This window comes from Erythrolamprus reginae, chromosome 2 (assembly GCF_031021105.1).
Source record: "Erythrolamprus reginae isolate rEryReg1 chromosome 2, rEryReg1.hap1, whole genome shotgun sequence".
NCBI classification, from domain to species: Eukaryota; Metazoa; Chordata; class Lepidosauria; order Squamata; family Dipsadidae; genus Erythrolamprus; species Erythrolamprus reginae.
Genome location: NC_091951.1, coordinates 583,340 through 605,472, shown reverse-complemented (window position 1 = coordinate 605,472; position 22,133 = coordinate 583,340). Strand labels below are relative to the sequence as shown.

Below are 22,133 nucleotides of genomic sequence, written 5' to 3'. Positions count from 1 at the left end.
TACAGAGTAGTGCCAAGGATTTTAACACGTTTTTCACCGATAAAATCGCTCAGATCTGGGCGGACCTCGACTCCAATTGGAAAACCGAGTCAGTTGAGGTGACTGGGAACCGTACTTGTCCACCTGTCTGGGAAGAGTTTGATCTGGTGAACAATGTTCCCTTTAATTTTTTTTCGGTATGGGCGGAACAGTATAATGTCTGAGCGGCAGTTCTTTTGGGACTGGGCAGCATAGAAGTATAAATAAATAAATATATAAATAAGAAAAAAAATCCCTTTTTATTAAAAGAAATTAATAATAAAACAAAACCAAAATCTATTACTATTATTACTATCTTCTCTTTTTCCATCCCTGTCTCCTCCCCCCTTGTGTGTGTGAACTCTTGAATCATTTCCAATAACAGGTGAGCTATTGGAAATGGTTCAAGAGTTCGCACAGAAACGCATACACACACACACAAACGGCTGGGGTTTTTTTTCTGTTATTATTTGGGTGCTTTTTACCATATGCTTTAAATCAAGAGTCATTTCTCTCTCCCCCCCCCTCTTGCTCTGTCCCACTCTTTCTATCTCTCTCCCCTCTTGCTCTCTCTTTCTTTCTTTGTTTTCTTTATTGCTTTCTTTCTCTCTCTTTCTCACTTTCTCTATCTCTCTCCCCCTCTTGCTCTCTTTCTCTTGTTTTCTTTCTCTTACTTTCTTTCTCTTGTCTCTTGCTATCTCTCTCACACCCTTCCTCTCTCTCTCACTTACTTTCTCCCTTTGTCTCTCTCTTTCTCTGTCAGTGAGGGGGCTGCGAGAGCGCTTTCTCCAAACTCTTTGGGAACGCCTGCCCTGCCTCTACTGCAGCCCCCTTGCTGAAAGTCCGGGACGAAAGCGCTCCCAGCGAAGGGGCTGTGAGAGGGGCGGAGTGGGGATTCCCGAAGCGCGCAGAGAAAACCCTCTCTCGCAGACCCCTGGCTGGGAGCGCAGAAGTGGAGGAGGAAGAGAAGCTGCAGCCACCGCCGCAGGAGAAGTCGCGCCCCAAGGCAGGAGATGGAGGGGGAGGAGAGGGGGCTGGGCGGGGGGCAGCACCGAGAGGCCAGGGGTGCGAGGAGGCCGGAGGCACCGTGGGGAGGCAGGGGCAGCCACGGCTCCCTTTCTACTGGCGGCGCCTCCCTGCCCCTTCCGCGAGCTGGCAGGGGGATGGGGAGCGCTTCCCATGGAAAAGGGTGCGCGGGGGGGATTTGGGGGTGCGCACACCTGATGAAGTGGACAAGGCCATTGGAGCTGTGAGTTCCGCCACCTGTTTGCTGGCTCTGTGTCCCTCCTGGCTGGTTTCGGACAGCAGGGAGGTAACACAGAGCTGGGTCCAGGAGATTGTCAATGCTTCTTTGGGGAGGGGGTCCTCTCCGGATCCATACAACAAGGCGCTTGTGCGCCCCCTCCTCAAGAAGCCTTCCCTGGACCCAGCTATTCTCAACAACTATCGCCCAGTCTCCAACCTTCCCTTTATGGGGAAGGTTGTTGAGAAGATGGTGGCGCTCCAGTGGTCCTTGGAAGAAGCAGATTATCTAGGCCCTCAGCAGTCAGGATTCAGGCCCGGCTACAGCACGCAAACTGCTTTGGTGGCGCTGATGAATGATCTCTGGCGGGCCCGGGACAGGGGTTTATCCTCTGTCCTGGTGCTTCTTGACCTCTCAGCAGCTTTCGATACCATCGACCATGGTATCCTTCTGCGCCGGCTGAAGGGTTTGAGAGTGGGTGGCACTGTTCTTCAGTGGTTCTCCTCCTACCTCTCCGGTCGGTTGCAGTTGGTGTTAGTGGGGGGGGAGTCAGAGGTCGACCTCTAGGTTGCTCCCTTGTTGGGTACCTCAGGGTTCAGTCCTCTCCCCCCTGTTATTTAATATCTACATGAAACCGCTGGGTGAGATCATCCAAGGGCATGGGGTGAGGTATCATCAGTATGCAGATGATACCCAGCTCTACATCTCCACTCCTTGTCCAGTCAGCAAAGCGGTGGATGTGATGTGCCGGTGCCTGGAGTCTGTTGGGGTCTGGATGGGTGTCAACAGACTCAAGCTCAACCCTGATAAGACAGAGTGGCTGTGGGTTTTGCCTCCCAAAGACAATTTTATCTGTCTGTCCATCACCCTGGGGGGGGGAGTTATTGACCCCCTCAGAGAGGGTCCGCAACTTGGGCGTCTTCCTCGATCTACAGCTCACATTAGAGAAACATCTTTAAGCTGTGGCGAGGGGGGCGTTTGCCCAGGTTTGCCTGGCGCACCAGTTGCGACCCTATTTGGACTGGGAGTCACTGCTCACAGTCACTCATGCCCTCATCACCTCGAGGCTAGACTACTGTAACGCTCTACATGGGGCTACCTTTGAAAAGTGTTCGGAAACTTTAGATCGTGCAGAATGCAGCTGCGAGAGCAGTCATGGGCTTTTCTAAATATGCCCATGTTACACCAACACTCCACAGTCTGCATTGGTTGCTGATCAGTTTCCGGTCACAATTGAAAGTGTTGGTTTTGACCTTTAAAGCCCTACATGGCATTGGACCAGAGTACCTCCGGAACCGCCTGCTACTGCACGAATCCCAACCATCGATAAGGTCCCACAGAGTTGGCCTTCCCCGGGTCCCGTCAACTAAACAATGTCATTTGGCGTGACCCAGGGGAAGAGCCTTCTCTGTGGGGGCCCCGGCCCTTTGGAACCAACTCCCCACAGAGATTAGAATTGCCCCCACCCTCCTTGCCTTTCGTAAGCTTCTTAAAACCCACCTCTGCCATCAGGCATGGGGGAACTAAGATATTCTTTCCCCCTAGGCCTTTACAATTTACGCATGGTATGTTTGTATGTATGTTTGGTTTTATAATAAGGGGTTTTTAGTTGTTTAGTATTGGATTGTTACATGCTGTTTTTTATCACTGTTGTTAGCTGCCCCGAGTCTGCGGAGAGGGGTGGCATACAAATCCAATAAATAAATAAATAAGTCACTTTTTTAAAAGTTTGCATCTAAAATACAAAACAAAAAATCCATCCATCCAGTAAAAATTACGACACTGGGTTGCTTCCCTCCCTCACAACCTTTTTTAAAAAAATTGTTTCATTGTAGGCTCTTTTGTTTGTTGAAACATACAGGAAGCATTCCATGAAATGTCTTTAGGTTTCACCAAAACATGGCTTCAGTTCAGATTTTTTTTAATGTGCAAAGGAGTCCAAGGTCACTTAAGAAGATATAAATGGCAAGAGACTCGGAGCAGGGGGGCCCAGTGGGAGCCACAGAGATGGGGGCACAGGGGGTTTTCTCTTCCGCTCTCCCAATGAAGGGTACCATCCAAGGAGGGAAGGCAGCACCTTGGATGTCCACCCTTGGGTTGTGTACGGAGCGACACTCACAAATTTGCATGCCGGTCGTGGATTGGCTAAGATGCGTCTGGCAAATTGAAAGCGCTGTCAAACCTCTGGCAAGTCTCCCTTTAAAAGAAGCCACGCGGCTCCCGTCTTGCTGTTCCTTGTTCTCTACATAGCTCAAAGGCCTCCTGAGCGTTTCAGCCGGGTGCTGCAGGAAACGTACTCGAGCTACAAGGTCTCTGGCTCTTATTGGAACATCACACCTTGCTTTGGGGACGGTTCTCTCTCTCTCCCCCCCCCTCTCTTGTCTCTCTCCTCTCTCTCTCTCTCTCAATTGGGATTGATGGCCATGGTCCACAACAGCCCCATGGGGGCTTCTGCCCCTGATAAAGATCGAGACGTTCGGCTCTGGTCACCGACTGGCTTTCCCCCTCCAAAGGCCTTGACAGTGGGAGGTAGTCGAAGTTTTAGGAGCCGAGTCAGAGAGGTCGGCAGTTTGGCAGGTCAAATCCCTAGTATAGGTCTCCTGGGTGAGCAGGAGGTTGGACTAGATGACCTCCAAGGTCCCTTCCAACTCTGTTCCTGTTAATTAGAGGGTCAATCGAAGGGGCGGCCTCCATCCATCCTTCCCTCCCTCCCTGCAGAGGTTTCGGAAGATGGGGGCAGCAGCAAAGGGGGGAGTTGTGTCCCTGGGTCACAAATTGTGTTAAATGTCACCAGGAAAAGAGGGGGTCAGTAAGGGCAATATAGAACCCTCCGGTGCTCCCTCCCCCTCCCCCAAAGACAGGAATCCTCCCCTCCTCTTCCCTTCTGCAGGACCCCAAACCCTGGAGATTTTAGTATTTTCTCTCTGTGTCTGTGTGGGTTGGTGTTTCATGGCACCCCATTGTGGAGTTTTGTGTAGGGAAATTTTGGCTGAAATTTGAACACTTTCATTCCACTGGAGGACTGAGGCCGTGCAGGGAGAGTTTGAGGGCGTTTGATTCGTTTAGAAACATTTATTTCCCAGAAAATGGAAGACTCAGAGGATTTTTAAAAGGGGAGTCAGATGAAGGAAGAAGAGGAGAAAATCACCTGCAGGAGGCTGGATGGGAGTTGCTGGAAGGAGAAAAAAGACCCTTTGTGGGATGGGGGAGTCAGAGGAGCCCCTTCCCCATTGATAGATTCCATTAACTTTCCTGACATGTCAAAGCTCTGCAAACAGATTTCTCCACACTGCTTTCCACCTATCTAGACATGCTTGATCCCTCCATCAGGTGAACAAGGGATTGTCCAGATCACACACACACACACACACACCTTAAAGGGAATACTTCCCATGGCAGATATGAAGAGAGGCTTTGTGGAAGAAACTGGGCAGCCCTTGGACCAGAAGGACGTAAGGTCCCTTTTTCAGAGCCATTGAAACTTTGAGCAGTCGCTAAATGAAAGGCTATAACTGAAGGACTCCTTCCAGTGGGTCACAGGACAAAGGAGCTGCCCCACCTGGACACTCATCCATGGGTCAGAGGAGAAGAGACCCTGAGCTGCTCGGATGAAGAATCCAGGCTTGTTGCCTGCTGGATCCTGGCCAGTTCCCCAGTTCCGCTTCGGAGGAGCCCAACGCTTCAGGCTGGGGAAGCAAAGCCCAAATGCCTCTTCAGCTGTTTTGGGTTGCAGAAAGAAGAGGTTCTCTCTCTCTGTATGTGTTTGTGTTTGTGTGCAGGGCCGCCGATAAACCGGTACTACTGGTACTGGCGTCAGGGGCCCGGCCAAATTGAAAAATGGGGGAGGGGCGGTTTTGCCACCCCCCTGACGCCCACAGTAATTTGTGCCCAGTGAGCAGCTCCTCACACAGGCGCAGTAATGACCCTCTCTTGCCGGCTGCATGCCTAACCAACGGGAGCGGGACTCATTTGGAAGAAAAAGGCGCGCCCTCTTGGCCCTCGCGAAGCAGGACTCGAAGCCCCAAACGGAGCCTTTGGCAGCGCGGTCCTCCTGGAATAAAGTAAAGCGTGCGGCAAAGGTAGGAGCCCCTTCGGGGTGGCAGTGTTGGGGAACGAGGCTTGGTTGGCCGGGTGCTCGCCTCATCCGGGCTCGGGCCGGCAGAGTAGTTTGCTTTTGCACCCCGTCTCGAGCTCCGTTGGTGCCAACCCAGCCCTCCCCACTTCAGAGAGAGGGGGGAGAAAGAGAGAGAGAGAGAGAAAGGTATAGAAAGAAAGGGAGATGGAGGGGAGAAAAAGAGAGAAAGAAGATAGAAAAAAGAGAAAGGGAGATAAAAAGAAAAAAGAGAAAGAGAGAAGAGAAAGAAGCGGAGAGAGGAAGAGAAAGAGATAGAGAAAGTGAAAGAGAGAGGAAGGGAGAGAAAGACAGAAAGAGAGGGGAAGAGAGAGAAGAGAGAAAGAGAAAGGGAGACAAAAAGAAAAAGAGGGAGAGAGAGATAAAAAGAGAGAAAGGGAGAGAAAAAGAGAAAAAGAAAAAGGAGAGAGAGAGAGAGATATATAAAGAGAGAGATAAAAAATCAGGTGGGGGCACACCAATTTTTCTAGCCCTCAGATGGGCCATAGGGATCCGGTGTATGTGGAGGGAGGGGTCCCCAGCTTCTGTTCTGCAGAGGGGAAGCCAAAGCCCCCGCATGGGTTATGCAGAGTGCCAGTGTTTAGGGCAAGGTGAGGGGTGGGTGTCTTCTTTAAGCCCCATTTCTTTGGCGGAGCTAAGAGGCCTGCCTAGGAGGGCTGGTGTGTTGCTGAAGGTCTTGTCAAGGGAGACCAGTGGAGCCCCCCCCCCGCTCCCATCCCCAGGGAAGGGGGTTCTGGCATCACTGCCACTGGCTTTGGAAAGAAGCCCCTGGCCTCTTCAGGGGGTGGAGGGAGGGGTCCGTAGTGCAGGGCTGGACAATGGCTGAAGACCAGTTGACTGCAGCTTTCAGAATTCCTCAGCCAGGAATATGGAGAAGACAGTTTGAAAATTTAAATATTTACGTGGTAGATAAATGCACAGTAACTGAATTTAAACATGCCTGGGATAAACATACAGTGTTCCCTCGGTTTTCGCGATCTCGATCTTCGCGAAACGCTATATCGCGATTTTTCCCACCCGATGACGTCACTCTCTTCCTTCCTTTCTCATCTTTCTTTCTCTCTCTCTTTCTCTATTAATTGGATTTATATGCCGCCCTTCTCCGAACATATATTTCTAAATACATTCTAATCCGCCGCCAACCACCCTCCTTTCCCTGTTTTTGTAATTTTGTCAGTCCTCCTCGGCATCTGGAAAGTCCCAACTTACAAACGCGTGTTTTCCTTATGATCGTCACTCGCCTTTTTTTCGAGATCAACAAAAACCGGAATTGGTCCGGCTTGCCTGCCCTGTGGGTTGCGTTCGAACGTGCAAATGCCACCCTGTCCCAAGATATATATATAGTGTGTGTGTTTGTATGTGCGTGTGTGTGTGTGAGAGAGAGAGATACAATTGGTGTGTCTGTGTGTGTTTGTGTGAGTGAGAGAGAAAAAGAGAGAGAGAAGCGGGAGCACAACCTTCATTAATGCCGTGAGGTAATTATTTAGCTTCTCCTCAGAGACTTCGGCCCGGCCTCCTATTTTTGCTAATTTTGCGTGAGGTGTATCCGTGTGTGTTGTTGTTGTGTTTTTTTTTTAAAAAAAACTGACAGGGAAAGGCAATTAAAACCAGGCTGGCGTCCACATGCACTAGCGAAAAAAGGTCCCGCCCAGGAAAAGTCACCAGCCTCTTTACTGGAAAGGGAAACTCTTAATTCTTTCCCCGCCTTCCCCGTCACCCCCATACGCGTCAGCCTCTCTCTTATCCCCCGGTCCAAACGCCAAGACTCCGGCCCGGGTTTTGGACGCCACTCTTTTGAGTATAGTAGCCGAGGGCAGTGTCAGTCCCCTTTTTGCGTGGGCGGCGGGGAAACCCCGATCTTCGTCTGCTCGCTGCTGCTGCGCTGCCGAGCAAATCAGCTGCTGGGCGGCCGAAGGAACCTTCCCTGGGTCTTCCCCGCCGCCCACGCAAACTCCACCATCTGCGCATGCGCGGCCATGGAAAAAAGGGTGCGCATGCTCAGATGGTGTTTTTACTTCCGCAACCCTACATCGCGAAAAATCGATTATCGCGAGGGGTCTTGGAACGGAACCCTCGCGATAATCGAGGGATCACTGTATATCCATCCTAAGATAAAATACAGAAAATAGTATAAGGGCAGACTAGATGGACCATGAGGTCTTTTTCTGCCGTCAGACTTCTAAAAGGGAAGGAAGGAAGGAGGGAGGGAGGGAGGAAAAGAAAAAGAGAAAAAAGGAAAGAAAGAAAAAGAAACAAAGAAAGAAAGGAAGGGGATAGAGGGAGGAAAGAAGGAAGGAAAAGAAAAACAAAAAGAAAAGAGAAAGAAAAACGGAAGGAAGGAAGGAAGGAAGAAGGGAGGGGCCCCCAAAATTCCTGATGGCGGCCTTGGGGGTGAGTATTTTACCCCCTGAGACAGAAATAATGAGTCCTCTCGAAGTCATGAAGTTTTTACACCTGACCTTTGGCACCTCGAACCTGCAGCTCCCTCCACAGATTTTCCCTGGAAATCACCTGGTTTATTCCTCGCATTGGTGCATCGGAATCCCCTTTTGATTGACCCCATATTTGGTTTCTCCCTCTGCTGTATTGTGTCCTTTTTTCTTCCAATTTTGGTGATTCCACCGAGATTTGAGTTGGGAATCAGCTTCTAAACCTTCGTCTCCCTCTCACTTCAGTTTCACTCTCAAGGCCTTTGGATGAGGAGAGGTGGTGGGTTCCCACAGCTGACCTTCTGGGTCCTTGTGAGGGGCAGCTCATCCCCTGCCAGAAGCCCCCACGGGGGTGTTGTGGACCATGGTCCAAGGATCCCAGTTCCTCTCTGGAGAGACCCGTCCCCTAAGCCAGGCTGGACTTCCAGGGTGCTGCCTTCCCTCCTTGGACGGTTCCCTTTGTGGGCAGAGCGGGAGAGAAACCCCCCTGTGCCCCCATCTCTGGGGCTCCCACTGGGCCCTCCTGCTCCCAGTCTCTGGGCCTCCATTCCAGGGAGTTTTTCCTCCCTCCCCGCAGGAAAGAAGGAAAAAAGGTCCATGTGGAGGAAACACGCGGCTGCTGTCCAAAGGAAGAGGGAGACACGGAGAAAAATCGGCCCTTTTCTATCAAGAGAAATGAACCTTCGCAGCAGAGAAGACAGCCGGGAGACTCCTGAGGTAAATCTCAAATAGCGCCCAGAGGAAAAAGGCGGGGAAAGGGGACACGCCCCCTTCCCACCCCCAGCAACCAATCAGAGCGCAGATCCCCTCAGGCAGGAGCCCGCCCTCCCCCAGCCACCACGGGGTGTTTGGGACCTTTGTGCACTTTCCTTCTCCAGCCATTAAATTCACTCTCTTCACATTGATTGGATTGTCAGGCGCGTCTCTTTCCCGCCATTCCTCCCATCCGGGCACTTTGCCCCCAATCCACCAGGGGGCGATGTCTGCCAAGGGAAGGGAACTCCCCATTGGCCCACCGGAGGGCGAACGTCACGGGGGGGGTTGCAGAGGAGGCTGAGAAGGAAGTGACATCACTGAGCCTTGTCGCTCTAGGACGCCCCACTCGCTCTTCTCCAACCCTGGTGCCGCGTGAGAGCGAGAGCCCGGCGGGGAAACCCCCAGACGTGTCCCAGGTGAGGGGGGGCCCTTCCCGGTGCCCATGTTCCCCTGCCGCCCTCTCCCTGCAGGGGAAGCGGAAGAGGCGGGGCGAGGGGAGGAGGCGGGATTCGCCCCAGGCTCCCCGAGGGCCCGATCCTGTCTCCGGAGGGGGAGAGAAGCGGGGCGGCCTCTGCAGCTGCCTCCTTCCCGGCCCTGCTCGGGGGACCTGGGCCCTGCGCTGGGATGAGCCTCTTGGGGCTCCGGGCAGGTTGGGGGAAGGTCGCTCAGGGGCTGAATTCCACCTTCTCATTCTGGGCCTTTGTTTTTCCTTCCACCTCAGACAGAAACCGGAAGCCATTTGTGGTCTTTGCAAGGCCCCGTTTTCTCCTGGGGGAAGAAGAAAAGAGCGGGATCACCTGGAGGGATCCGTCCTGTGTTCCCAGAAATGGTCCCGTGAAGGAAAAGGCGTCTGGAGACCCACAAGAGTCCTTGGACCCCTTTGGAGTTGCTCTGCAGGACAGAGGAAGGATGGAGACCCCACCTGATGCAAAGGAGGGAAGCGGAAAAGGCCCTGCAGCCGCTCAGCCTGGGAAGGGGGGGAAGCTCTGGACAAGACCCTGGCAGAAGATCCTGGAGGAAGAACCCATCCTCCCTTTGGAAGTTCAGCCCTGGAACTCCATCCAATACCGGGAGGCTGAGGGTCCCCGAGGACTTTGCAGCCGACTCCACGACATTTGCAGGCAATGGCTGAGGCCAGAGAAACACACCAAAGCCCAGATGCTGGACCTGGTGGTTCTGGAGCAGCTCCTGTCCCTTCTGCCCCCAGAGATGGAGGGCTGGGTGCGGGAGTGTGGAGCAGAGACCAGCTCCCAGGCGGTGGCCCTGGTGGAAGGCCTCCTCCTGAGCCAGGCGGAGGAGCAGAAGGAGCAGGTCCAGTTGCAGGTGAGTCACTTTTGGGAGCTCAGAAAACAGTAGAGAACGTGGTTGAATACTTCACCCCTCCTTCCCAAACTTCTCTGGCGTTCATCACATGTGGCAATTCTCCAATTCTTGTAGGACATTGTTCCGTTCTTTCACTCAATCTCACGGGTGGATATTGGGGGGTTGGATGTTGTGTTGTGAATCTGGCAATCCGCTTTGTGTTGTGTGATGTACATTAATTCTGTTTCTTTTTCCCTTACTCCTGTTTGAAGTGCTGCACTGTGGAGATCAGAGATCCTGAGGGAAAGAGGAATCCATCAAATCCCCCTCAGGAACCAATTTCCTGGAGGATCCCTTCGGAAGATCCACGTCAGGACACCACAGAAGGTAATGGAAGATCCTCCCATGACCCATCTGTCCTACCTCTCTCTCTCTTCTCCTCCTATTTTGTTAATTATGCATTTTGAAATTATTTATTCCTTACAGAGAGACAAAGAATGAATCTTTCTGGTTCTTGTGACGGAGATCAAACAGCGGTTGAACCTCCAAATCAAGTAAGAAAGGGAAAAGCTATGAGATTCCTATTCTCCTCTCAGGAAGTGAAGCGGGTGTGCAGAGGGCTCTCTCCTTCCATTTCCCCCCCTTGTTTGGCCCAGATTATTTTTGTGTCCTCCCACAACATGGAGAGCAGAAGAGCAGGTTCAAGTTCCTTTTAGCCAGCAGAGCTTCCTCTGGTTGTCTTCTTCTGCTAGGTATTCTTCCACCTTTAGAGTTTACAAGAAGGAAGTTCTAAAAAGTCCTTCAAGAAATAAGAATGAATATACACAAAACAAATACAAAATAATTTCCAGTCCTCTGATTTGCGCCTTGATTAGGAGATCAAACATTCCCGCCTTGCAAAAGCTGAGAAATGATTTTCCCAGGGAATTTTCTCTCTGTTTTCTTCCTTTCAGCCAATGGGTCAGACTACTAGATCAATCAAAGATAGACTGGGCAATAGATCACTTGATCCAGAAGTAGTCTGCGACTACTGTCATGGGCCTACCTAGCTTTGCCCATGTTTCACCAACACTCCGCAGTCTGCATTGGTTGCCGATCAACTTCTAGTCACAATTCAAAGTGTTGGTTATGACCTTTAAAGCCCTTCATGGCACTGGACCAGAATATCTCTGAGACCGCCTGCTGCCGCACGAATCCCAGCGACCGATTAGGTCCCACAGAGTGGGCTTTCTCCGGGTCCCGTCAACTAAACAATGTCGGTTAGTGGGCCCCAGGGGAAGAGCCTTCTCTGTGGCGGCCCCGACCCTCTGGAACCAACTCCCCCCGGAGATTAGAACTGCCCCCACCCTCCTTGCCTTACGTAAGTTCCTTAAGACCCACATGTGTCGTCAGGCATGGGGGAACTGAGACATCTCCCCCGCGCATATACAATTTATGAATGGTATGTGTGCATGTTTGTGTGTTTAGAAAATGGGGTTTTTAAAATGTTTTTAGTAGAAATTTAGATTTGTTAAATTGTTTTTTCACTTGTTGTGAGCCGCCCCGAGTCTGCGGAGAGGGGCGGCATACAAATCTAAATAAATAAATGAATAAATAAATAAGTGGGATTACTTTAGTGAAAGGCACTGAAGGTTTTGCAGGATCAATGAACTTGATAAAGCAATTTTCTTTTTTTTCTTTTTTAAAATAGTTTATTGGTTTTTTAAGAAAAGAAAAAAAAAAGAAAAAGGGGGGGGGGGGAAATAGGGATACAAAAAGTAAGGGGGATACAGAACAATAGACATGTTCCAACATAAAATATATAACTTATTATGTATCAGTTTTAAACATTCAAATGTGCATTTTCATGTTATACTTAATGTTTAATGTTTTATGGTTTCATATCTATAGATTTGCTTAGCGATATATTAGTATGGTTAGATAAGATAAGATGGGATTTGGGTGGGGAAAGGGAGGGGGGTGGTACCTACAGTATAGCAGGCGTATGTAGTTTAACGACATATTATTAAATTATAGTGTTATGGCCGTGGGTGTGTATATTGAGGATAGTTGCATGTTACATTGTTAGTAATTTATAGATAGGTATCAGGGGAATTGAACTCAGACAGAACATCTAGTTTGTATTTGTATCTCCCGAGTCCGCGGAGAGGGGCGGCATACAAATCTAAATAATAAAATAAATAAATAAATAAATAAATTTGGTCTATGTTTTTGTTGTATTTGTTTTTCCTTTGGTGCAGAGTAAGGGGTTTTCAGTTGGTTTGTCTTTTATGGTGATTGGTGCTGGGTAGCCATCTCTACCACTTCTCCCCGGCCTTGTGGAACTCGGATTCATTCTTATTTTGTATTTCCATTCTCATTTTGGAGAGTTCAGCCCATTCCATGATTTTGCTAATAATAGTTAAAGTTGTGGGGATGTTTTTTTCTTTCCATTGTTGGGCGTCAATATTTGTACGATAAGATATCTTTCGTCTGAGGACACCTAGGAGAAACAGTTCGGCTTTGGTTGCAATCTTTATCGATAGGACTTGGTCTATTATTCTTTTAATTTCTGTCCAGAATTTTTTGGCACATGTACAGGTGATAATAGGTTCCTTGTTTCTCTTTGCACTTCCAACATAGGGGTGATATATTTGGGAACATTTTTGACAGTCTGGCTGGTGGAAGATGCCATCTGTAAATCATTTTGTAGAGGTTTTCTTTGTAGGATATCGCAAGTGTCAGTTTATAATTAATTGTGAATATTTTTTCCCATTCTGTAAGGTTTATTGTATATCCAAAGTTTTGTGTTCCTGCTATCGTACATCCTTTGATTATTTCTTCTATGGTGTCTTGTTGTAGTAGGCAGGTATAGAGTTTGGAAATTATTTTTATCTTGGGTCCAAATAGTATTAAATCGAGGGGGTTGGTATTTTGAAAACCAAAAGTGTTTTTATGGTATTTGTCTTTAGCGTTTATCTGAGTGTATGTGAACCAATCTATGTGTATTCCATTTTCTTCTATCTGTTGTCTAGTTAAGATGTTGTCGTTGGAATCAAGTAGGTTAGAGTAGGTTATTATTTTTGGAGTGGAAAAGGCAGTCGAATAGGTATAAAATTCATTTGGGGATAGCCATTTCGGAATTGCTAAGTAGTAGTTTTTTTAATTTGGTGCCATATTGATATTAGAGTACAGTGGTACCTCATGATACGAACGCCCCGCTATACGAACAACCCGAGATACGAACCCGGGGTTCAGAATTTTTTTGCCTCTTCTTGCAAACGTTTTCTGTCTTACGAACCCGCCCCCGCCGCTTCCGAGAAGCCCCGCCGCCTGGCTGTTGCTTTTTGAAACAGCCGGGGGGCTTCTCAGCGTCCTCCTGACCCCAACGCCAAACCCGTTTTAAAAGGTGACAGCTGGGCGGCGGGTTCGTAAGACGGAAAACGTTCGGATTCGGGAGGCTGCTGGGAAGCCCCGCCGCCCGGCTGTCACCTTTTAAAACAGCCAGGGGGCTTCCCAGCGGCTTCCCGAACCCGAACGCCAAACCCGAACCTCCGGGTTCGGCATTCAGGAGGCCGCTGAGAAGCCCCCCGGCTGTTTTAAAAGGTGACAGCCGGGCGGCGGGGCTTCTCAGCGAAAGTTCAGGTTCGGGAGGCCGCTTTGGGTTTTTGGCTAGGAGGGAGGGCAGGAGGTCCGGCGCTTCACCTTCCTTCCCAGCCAAAATGGCAAAGCCGGCGGCTGTAGCTGCTGCTGCAAGAGGCTTCCCCGCCCCTCGCCCGTGGCCAGCAGAAGAGCGCTCTTGCCCGGTGGGAGGTGAAGAGTGCTTTGCCTCCCGCCGGGCAAGAGTGCTTTTCTGCCGGCCACAGGTGAGGGGCGGGGAAGCCTCTTGCAGCAGCTGCTACTGCCGCCGGCTTTGCCTTTTTGGCTGGGAGGGTGGGCAGGAGGTCCGGCGCTGGGGGGAGGGAGTCAGGAAGGTCCTCCTGCTCCCCGCCCCAGCGAAAAACACAAAGACGGTCTGCCGCCTCCCGCTTGAGCCAGGATGACAGGCAGGGCGGAGCAGCGTGGAACAAAGGGAGGCTGAAACCGCCGGCGGCTTCAGCTTCCCATTGCTCCGCGGGCGGCGGCAGACCGCCTTTGTATTTTTGGCTGGGGGGAGGAGCAGGAGGTGTAGGATCAGGCCGGCGGCGGGCGCGGGGCGAGGCAGCAGGTCTACATCCTGAGCGGGCGGGCAGTGGGCGAGGAGGCGCTGCCGAGCGGGCCCGGCTCAGGCTCTGGCTAGACCTCCAGTGAGGACGGGTCGGGCAGCGGCTGGGCGTGGCGGCGAGGGTGCGAGGGTGCGGCTGACTCGGGGCTGGCGGCACCCGACGCAGCGGGGAACGTCGGCACAGGAGACAGGAGAGGACCGGGCGAAGTGAGCAACAGCGTTGCTGCCACGCCCAGCTTGGCTTCCCTGGCCGCCGCAGGCACTGTGCGCTGCAATCTTCCGGGCCGGGGAGGCTCAGCGATGGAAAGCGGCCGCCTGGCCCGGGAGCCTCGGCCGAAAGGGGCCGGGGCTGGAGCCGCTGAGCCTCGCCGGCCCGGAAGATCACAGCGTACAGTGCCTGCGGCGGCCAGGGAATCCGAACCGGGCGTGGTGGCAACGGTCCTCTCCTGCCTCCCGCGCTGATGTTCCCCGCTGTGTCGGGCGCCGCCAGCCCCGAGTCGGACGCAGGGTGGTCTTTGTGTTGTCCCAGGAAATCAAGCAGCAGGCATGGGCTCGGGTCTTTCCCCTAGGGGCAAAGGTGGTGGTCGCGGGGTGGTTTTGCTGCAGGCGGGTGTCTAGGCACTGCAGCTCCCCCCAGTTCTCCCGCGGACCTCTTCCACACACCCTGACTCCCCCAGCTTCTGTGCTTTTCTTTCAGCTTCTGGATGGATGGGAGGCGCTAAGCGGCCGGAGAAATCAATGTAAAACGCCGCTGGGCTGGCAACGTCTCCGGCTGCTTAGCTCCTCCTGTCCAGCCTGAAGCTGAAAGAAAAACGTGGAGGCTGGTGAACAAAGGGCAGAACTTTCGGCTTCTGGATGGATGGGAGGAGCTAAGCGGCCGGAGGAATCAATGTAAAACGCCGCTGGGCTGGCAATGTCTCCGGCTGCTTAGCTCCTCCTGTCCAGCCCGAAGCCGAAAGAAAAACGCGGAGGCTGCAGGAGTCGGGATGTGTGGAAGAGGTCCGTGGGAGAACTGGGGGGGAGCTGTGGTGCCTAGACAACCGCCTGCAGCAAAGCCACCCCGTGACCACCACCTTTGCCCCCAGGGGAAAGACCCCAGCCCACGCCTGCTGCTTGCTCTCCCGGAAAGACCCCAGCCCACACCTTCAGGAGCTTCCCAGTCGGGTCCCTTCCGCGGGGCAGTGGCCACGGCTCCCCCAGTTCTTCCGCTGACCCTTTCGACACACGCACACCATCCCCAGCCTCCGTGCCGCCGGCCGGCTGTCATCTTCTAAAGAAGCAAGAAGAGGAGGAGGAGCTGGGTGCCGGTGGTTTTGGAGGAAGGCGAATGTGGCCTTGAGGCTGGGAGGGAGGCGGAATACAGGAGGAGGAGGAGGAGGGAGGCCAGGAGGGAGAGGGGGAAGGAGGGAGGGAGGAAGGAGAGAGAGAGAAAGGCTTCTGCCTGAAGTTACAGATAGGGGTGGCGGCGCAGCGCGAATCCGGCAAGGGCTTCCCCAACCTTTCCCCAACCGCTACCGGACTCCCGCAAGACGATCCTAGATCCCCAGTGGGGCCTCCCAGACACAAAAAATCAGAGAAGACACACGTACAAACCGCCCGTGCGTTTCCCTCCCTTCCCTTCCAGTCATTGCAAGCCGGACAGTAACTGTTGACTTTTCGGTTAATCCACCCACGAGGCTCTCTCTGGGCAGCCTGCGCTGTCTCCCCCCGTCTCCCCCCTCCACCCACCCCCGAACAAAATCCAAATGCCGGCGGTAATGAGGCAAAAGGGCTGAATTTTGGGCTTGCACGCATTAATCGCTTTTCCATTGATTCCTATGGGAAACATTGTTTCGTCTTATGAACTTTTCACCTTACGAACCTCCTCCGGGCACCAATTAAGTTCGTAAGACGAGGTATTACTGTATTTCTTATATAGTGATTTTTAAAGTGTTTTGGTATTTTGTTTGGTTCCATCATTAAAAATGGATGCCATCCTGACTGTATGTCAACTCCTTCCAATGTGAGCACTCTTATTTTGGAGAGTTATCCAATCTTTGATTTTGGACATAATCGTGGCTTGATAGTATAGATAGAAATTGGGTAGGCCAAAACCACCTCTAGACCTATGGTCTTGGAGGTTTTTTAGTTTTATTCCTGCCTTTTTTTTTGTCCAAATGAATTTTCGAATGAGTTTATGGAGATGTTCAAAGAACGATTGGTTTAGTTTAGTGGGGGCTACTTGAGATAAATATAAATATCTAGGAAGGATATTTGGTTTAATTGCGGCAATCTTGCCCATTAAAGATAATTATAGGTTTGTCCACCTAGCTAGATCTTTTTGTATGTCTTGTGTAAGTTTGTCATAATTGTCTTTTTTATGGTGTTATTTACTGAAATTATGATGCCCAGGTATTTAATTTTTTCCACAATTTTTAGATTAAGAGCTTGTTCTAGTAGGGAATTTTGTTTTTCTGTCATGTTTTTGGATATAATTTTGGTTTTATCTACATTAATTTTGAGACCAATTATTTCCCCAAATCTGTGAAGTTCGTCCAATAAGATATGAGCTGATTTGACTGGATCTTGAATTATGAATACCATGTCATCTGCAAAGGCTTGAAGTTTGAAGTGTTCTTTTTTATTTCGATTCCGTGTATTTGTCTATTATTTCTTATACTTTTTTAGTAATGTTTCCATGGCAACTATGAATATTAGAGGTGCCAGAGGACATCCCTGACGTACACCTCTCATTACTGTTATTTCTTCTGTAATAGATTTGTTGAAGAGTATTTTAGCTGATTGGTGTGAATAAATAGATTTAATTAAATTAAGGAAATTATTGCCAAATTTCATATGTTCTATTTGTGCCATGAAATATTCCCAATATAAAGAATCAAAAGCCTTTTTTAGATCTATAAATATAAGGGCCATTGGTTTGTCGGGGGTTTTATTGTAATATTCTAGGGTGTTAAGTATGGTCCGAGTGTTATTACTAATATTCCTTGCTGGTAGAAATCCATTCTGGTCTGAGTGAACAATATTATTTAGAATCTTTTAAAAACGTTCTGCAATTATTGTCGAAAATATTTTATAGTCTGTATTTAGTAAATTGATTGGTCGGTAAGTTTCTAGGTATTTTTAATCTTTATTTTCTTTCGGAATGATAGTGATGTAAGCTTCGGACCATGTTTTGGGAAGGTTGCCTTGAAGTAAGGCTTCGTTGTATACTTTTAACATAAGTGGTTCTAATAAGTCCTGGTGGAGTTTATAAAATTCCGAGGGGATTCCATCAGGTCCCGGGGTTTTGTGGTTGTGTTGTTTTGCAATGGCCAATTTGATTTCTGTGAGGGTAATAGTCTTATTTAATTTGGTGCTTTCTTTGTCTGTTAGCTCTAACGTTTCATTTTGAAGTAGATATTCCCTAATTGCAGAGTTATCTGTTGTATCTGAATTATATAGTTCCTGATAGAAGTGTTTTATTATGGTTTGATTTTCCTCTGCGTTTGTTTTCAAGGAACCTAGATTATCGTAAAGGGATTCTATCGTTTTTTCCGCTTTTTGTTGTGCCAGTTTAAAAGCCAGCCAGTGGACGGGTTTGTTTGCATAGTCAAAATTTATTTGTTTTAATCCTCTAATTTTAGCAGTAAGGTGTTGTTGGGTTTCTAGGTTTATTTCATGTTTTAATAAGGGTTGTTATGTCATCCGGATGCTGTTGCAGAATTGCTTCTGCATCTTGGAGTTTTGTGTTAAGATTGTTGAGCGTCTGTTTTCTTTGTTTATTGTTATAGGCTGAGTAAGAAATATGTACAGTGAACCCTCGATCATCGCGAGGGTTCCGTTCCAGGACCCCAAGCGATGATCGATTTTTTCGCGAAGTAGCGGTGCGGAAGTAAAAACACCATCTGCGCATGTGCAGATGGTGTTTTTACTTCCACCGCCGCCCGCAGATCCGCTCCCCAGCTGGGAAGCGGCCCCAGCAACTCGCGCGCGCTTGGGGAAACCCCAGATCCGCTCCCCAGCTGGGAAGCGGCCCCAGCAACGCGCGCGCGCTTGGGGAAACCCCAGATCCGCTCCCCAGCTGGGAAGCGGCCCCAGCAACTCGCGCGCGCTTGGGGAAACCCCAGATCCGCTCCCCAGCTGGGAAGCGGCCCCAGCAACTCGCGCGCGCTTGGGGAAACCCCAGATCCGCTCCCCAGTTGGGAAGCGGCCCCAGCAACTCGCGCGCGCTTGGGGAAACCCCAGATCCGCTCCCCAGCTGGGAAGCGGCCCCAGCAACTCGCGCGCGCTTGGGGAAACCCCAGATCCGCTCCCCAGCTGGGAAGCGGCCCCAGCAACTCGCGCGCGCTTGGGGAAACCCCAGATCCGCTCCCCAGCTGGGGAGCGGCCCCAGCAACGCGCGCGCGCTTGGAGAAACCCCGGCTCCGCTCCCCAGCTGGGAAGCGGCCCCAGCAACGCGCGCGCGCTTGGGGAAACCCCAGATCCGCTCCCCAGCTGGGGAGCGGCCCCAGCAACGCGCGCGCGCTTGGAGAAACCCCGGCTCCGCTCCCCAGCTGGGAAGCGGCCCCAGCAACGCGCGCGCGCTTGGGGAAACCCCAGATCCGCTCCCCAGCTGGGGAGCGGCCCCAGCAATGCGCGCGCGCTTGGAGAAACCCCGGCTCCGCTCCCCAGCTGGGGAGCGGCCCCAGCAACGCGCGCACGCTTGGAGGAACCCCGGCTCCGCTCCCCAGCTGGGCAGCGGAGCTGGGGTGTCCCCGCGCGTGCCGCCCGCCCGCCCACGCCGTTGCTCGCGCCGCCGCTGGGGTCTTACGGGGCAAGAGGGGAAAGACCCAGGGAAGCCGCCCAGCTTCCCAGCTGGGGAACTCCACCATCTACTCACACATGCGCAGATGGTGGAGTTTACTTCCGGGTTTAAAACTCGCGAAATAGCCCTTTCGCGATGCTTGAGGACGCGAAACTCGAGGGTTCACTGTATTCCACGTATATAGGCTTTCATTGTATCCCAAATTATCTGAAGTGATGTATCTCCTTCATTATTGGTCTTTGTAAAGGTTGGTAGTTCATTTTCTACGTGGGTTTTAAATTGTTTTTCATTTATGGTGGATTGGTTCATAGTCCATCTTTGGCGTATTGTGTTATTTTGGTTGTTAAGAGTTAGGAGTATGGGGTTGTGGTCGGCCCAGGAACCGGGTAAAATCCGTATTTCTTTTATTTGATTAATGATATAAGAATTAGACCAAGCCATATCGATACGTGACCATGATTTGTGTGGATGTGAATAAAAGGTGTATTGTGATTTCTCTGGGTGGTGTGTTCTCCATATGTCTTTAAGTGCAAATTCATATGTTAAGTCTTCGAATGTAGTTGGGAGAGTTTTCCTTAGTCGTTGCTGTTTATTACTCTTGTGGTCTTTGTTTTTATTTTGTATCGCATTAAAGTCGCCTATAATAATGAAATTTCTTAAATTCCTTTCCATTATTTTTTTGTGTAGTTGTGAGAAAAATATCGATTGGTAGATGGTAGGTGCTTAGATTCCTATTATTGTTAGTTGTTCGTTTCTGATAGTTATCTGCACCATTAATATTTGACCGTCAGTGTCTTCATAGAAAAGTTTTGGTCTGCATTGGGTTTTAACATATATGGCAATTCCTCTTTTTTTAACTGATGCTGAGGAAGTAAAGAGTTCGCCAAGACCGGGGAGAAGTAGAACCATGGCATCCTTTTTGGTAATATGTGTCTCTTGCAGACATGTTATATGAAAGTTGTGATTTAGAAGTTTGTGGAAAATCTTTTGTCTTTTTCTGTCTGAGTTCAACCCATTAATATTATAATATGGGGATATAGTTTTCTTGTGATAAAATGTGTGCGTTTTTGTCACTTTTATTTTCTTGCTTCAGCTTTTGCCCTTGTAATTGGCCCTTGTCTTTCATGCAGTTGGTAGGGATCTTGGAGGTCTTCTAGTCCAACCCCCTGCTCAGAGTCATTCCACTGATTAGTTGTTCTCACCATCAGGAAATTTCCCTTTACTTGTGGGTTGGTTCTCTCCTTGAAAACTTCCCATCCATTGTGTCTTGGAACACTGCTATCATGTCACTCCCTGGTCCTTCTTTCCATGAAAGTAGACATTCCCAATTCCAGCAATGATAAAACAGCCATGCTTTAACCTCTAGTCCAGTAGTAATTTTTGTTGCTCTTGTCTGCACTATTTCTAGAGTCTGAGATCTTTCTTACATCTGGCAACCAGTAGTGGAGTCAATATTCCAAGTGTGGTCTTATCAAGGCATTATAAAGTGGTACTAACACTTCATGTCATATTGATTCTATCCCTCTTAATGCCGCCTCTGATTTTGTTGGGTTTTGGGTTTTTTGGTGGCAACTGTACATTATCTGCTGACTCATGTTTAAGTGTTTGTCCACTAGGACTCCAAGATCCCTGTTGCACTTACTACTATTAAGCCAGGTATCACCTCTTCTATGCGAATGCATTTGGGTTTTCTTTCCTAAATGAACGTGGTTACATTTTTCACTGTTGATTTTGCTTTGTCAGATGGGGCCCATATCTGTTGATCCTTCTATATCTCCATCTTATATCCTGGAGTGTTGTTATTCCTGTCGATTTGGTCTTGTCTGCAAATGTGATGAGTTCCCCTTCTATCCTCTTGTCTAAATGAATGAGGAAGATAAACAGATGTTATGAATCCTCCCGTTCTGTTCTTGTTCCCGTGTTCAGGAGAGTCCTGTGTCCTTCGCGGAGGTGGCTGTGTCTTTCTCTGAGGAGGAATGGTCTCAGCTGGATCCTGACCAGAAAGCGCTGCATTCGGAAGTCATGCTGGAAAACCACAGGAACGTGGTCTTTCTGGGTAAGAGTATGACACCAATCAGAGGTCAAGAAGGAAGATTATAGTTAGTTCTTTATTTAAACAACCAATATAATGAGACATCGTCTCCTGGGCGGGAGAAGGAAAGGATCTGGCCTTCTGGTGCTCCAAGGAAGGAAAGAGTCAATGTCTCTTGGCTTAGATGCTTTATGTGCCATTTCACATCTGTATTTTTCCATTTCTATTTGAACTTATATGTTGGGGTGTGTAAAAAGAATGAGGTGTGCTTTTGCGTGTCCCCTGGAGGTCATGTGAGAGGAGTGTGTTGTCATTTGTCTCAAACCTCCAAACCTGGGTGAGAACAGAACTTTCCATCGGTTCCTTTGCCTACTTGGGTGCATTTGCAGAAAGAAGAAGCCTAAAGTATTGGGAGATGTGTGAAGTCAGTCGTAGAAAACGTAGCACTATTGATCTCACATGATATCGCACTATAATGCTCTAGGCCTCTGTTCCCGGCTACCCAAGGCCTGCACAAGATCCAGGGCGAAATGTTGGCCGAGAGAGGGAAGGTCCCTCCGTCTCCAAAGACTTTTGCCCTGGATCTCGTGCAGTCCTCAGTCCTTAAAGTTCTTCAATGCCTGAAGGTGTGAGATCACATGATATTAGTAGCCTGGGATCTTGCACTACTGGTCTCGTGTGATCTATCCCTAAAGTACTTTAGATCTCCGCTCTCTGCGAACTGACTCCTGTACCACATCCAGAGTGATGGCAGTTTTCCAATATCTCAGGGGCTTCCACAAAGAAGAGGGAGTCAGACTGTTCTCCAAAGCACCTGAGGGCGGGAGAAGAAGCCACGGGTGGAAACTAATCAAGGAGAAAAGCAACTTAGAACCAAGGAGAAATTTCCTGACAGTTGAAATAATTAATCAGTGGAACAGCTTGCCTCCAGAACTTGTGAATGCTCCAACACTGGAAGTTTTTAAGAAGATGTAGGATAACCATTTGGCTGAAGTGGTGGAAGGCTTTCCTGCCTAATTGGGGGTGGGGGGGGTCTAGAAGACCTCCAAGGCCCCTTTTCTTTTTCTATTCCATTCTTTAATTCAAAACTGACTCTGAGTGAGATTTGCAGATAGATGGATGGATAGATAGACAGATTATAAAGAAAGAGATATCTAAATATTTTCAAAGCTTTCATAACTCATGAATATAGAAATCATAATGTCTATATCACAACACTGTGAGCATGCAGTCATAGAAACATAGAAGGCTGACG

The 22,133-nt window shown here is 49.7% G+C and overlaps 1 protein-coding gene and 1 pseudogene across 1 annotated transcript; both read left to right on the top strand.

The window, feature by feature from the left end:
* Positions 1-22,133, top strand: part of LOC139162982 (zinc finger protein 208-like) — a 76,963-nt pseudogene that overhangs the window by 17,081 nt on the left and 37,749 nt on the right.
* Positions 9,388-21,876, top strand: LOC139162946 (zinc finger protein 202-like). The gene is made up of 5 exons (XM_070743857.1): positions 9,388-9,901; positions 10,153-10,267; positions 10,367-10,434; positions 20,773-20,902; positions 21,649-21,876. The coding sequence occupies exons 1-5, from the start codon at positions 9,488-9,490 to the stop codon at positions 21,726-21,728; spliced, it is 807 nt and encodes a 268-aa protein (XP_070599958.1). The 5' UTR covers positions 9,388-9,487; the 3' UTR covers positions 21,729-21,876.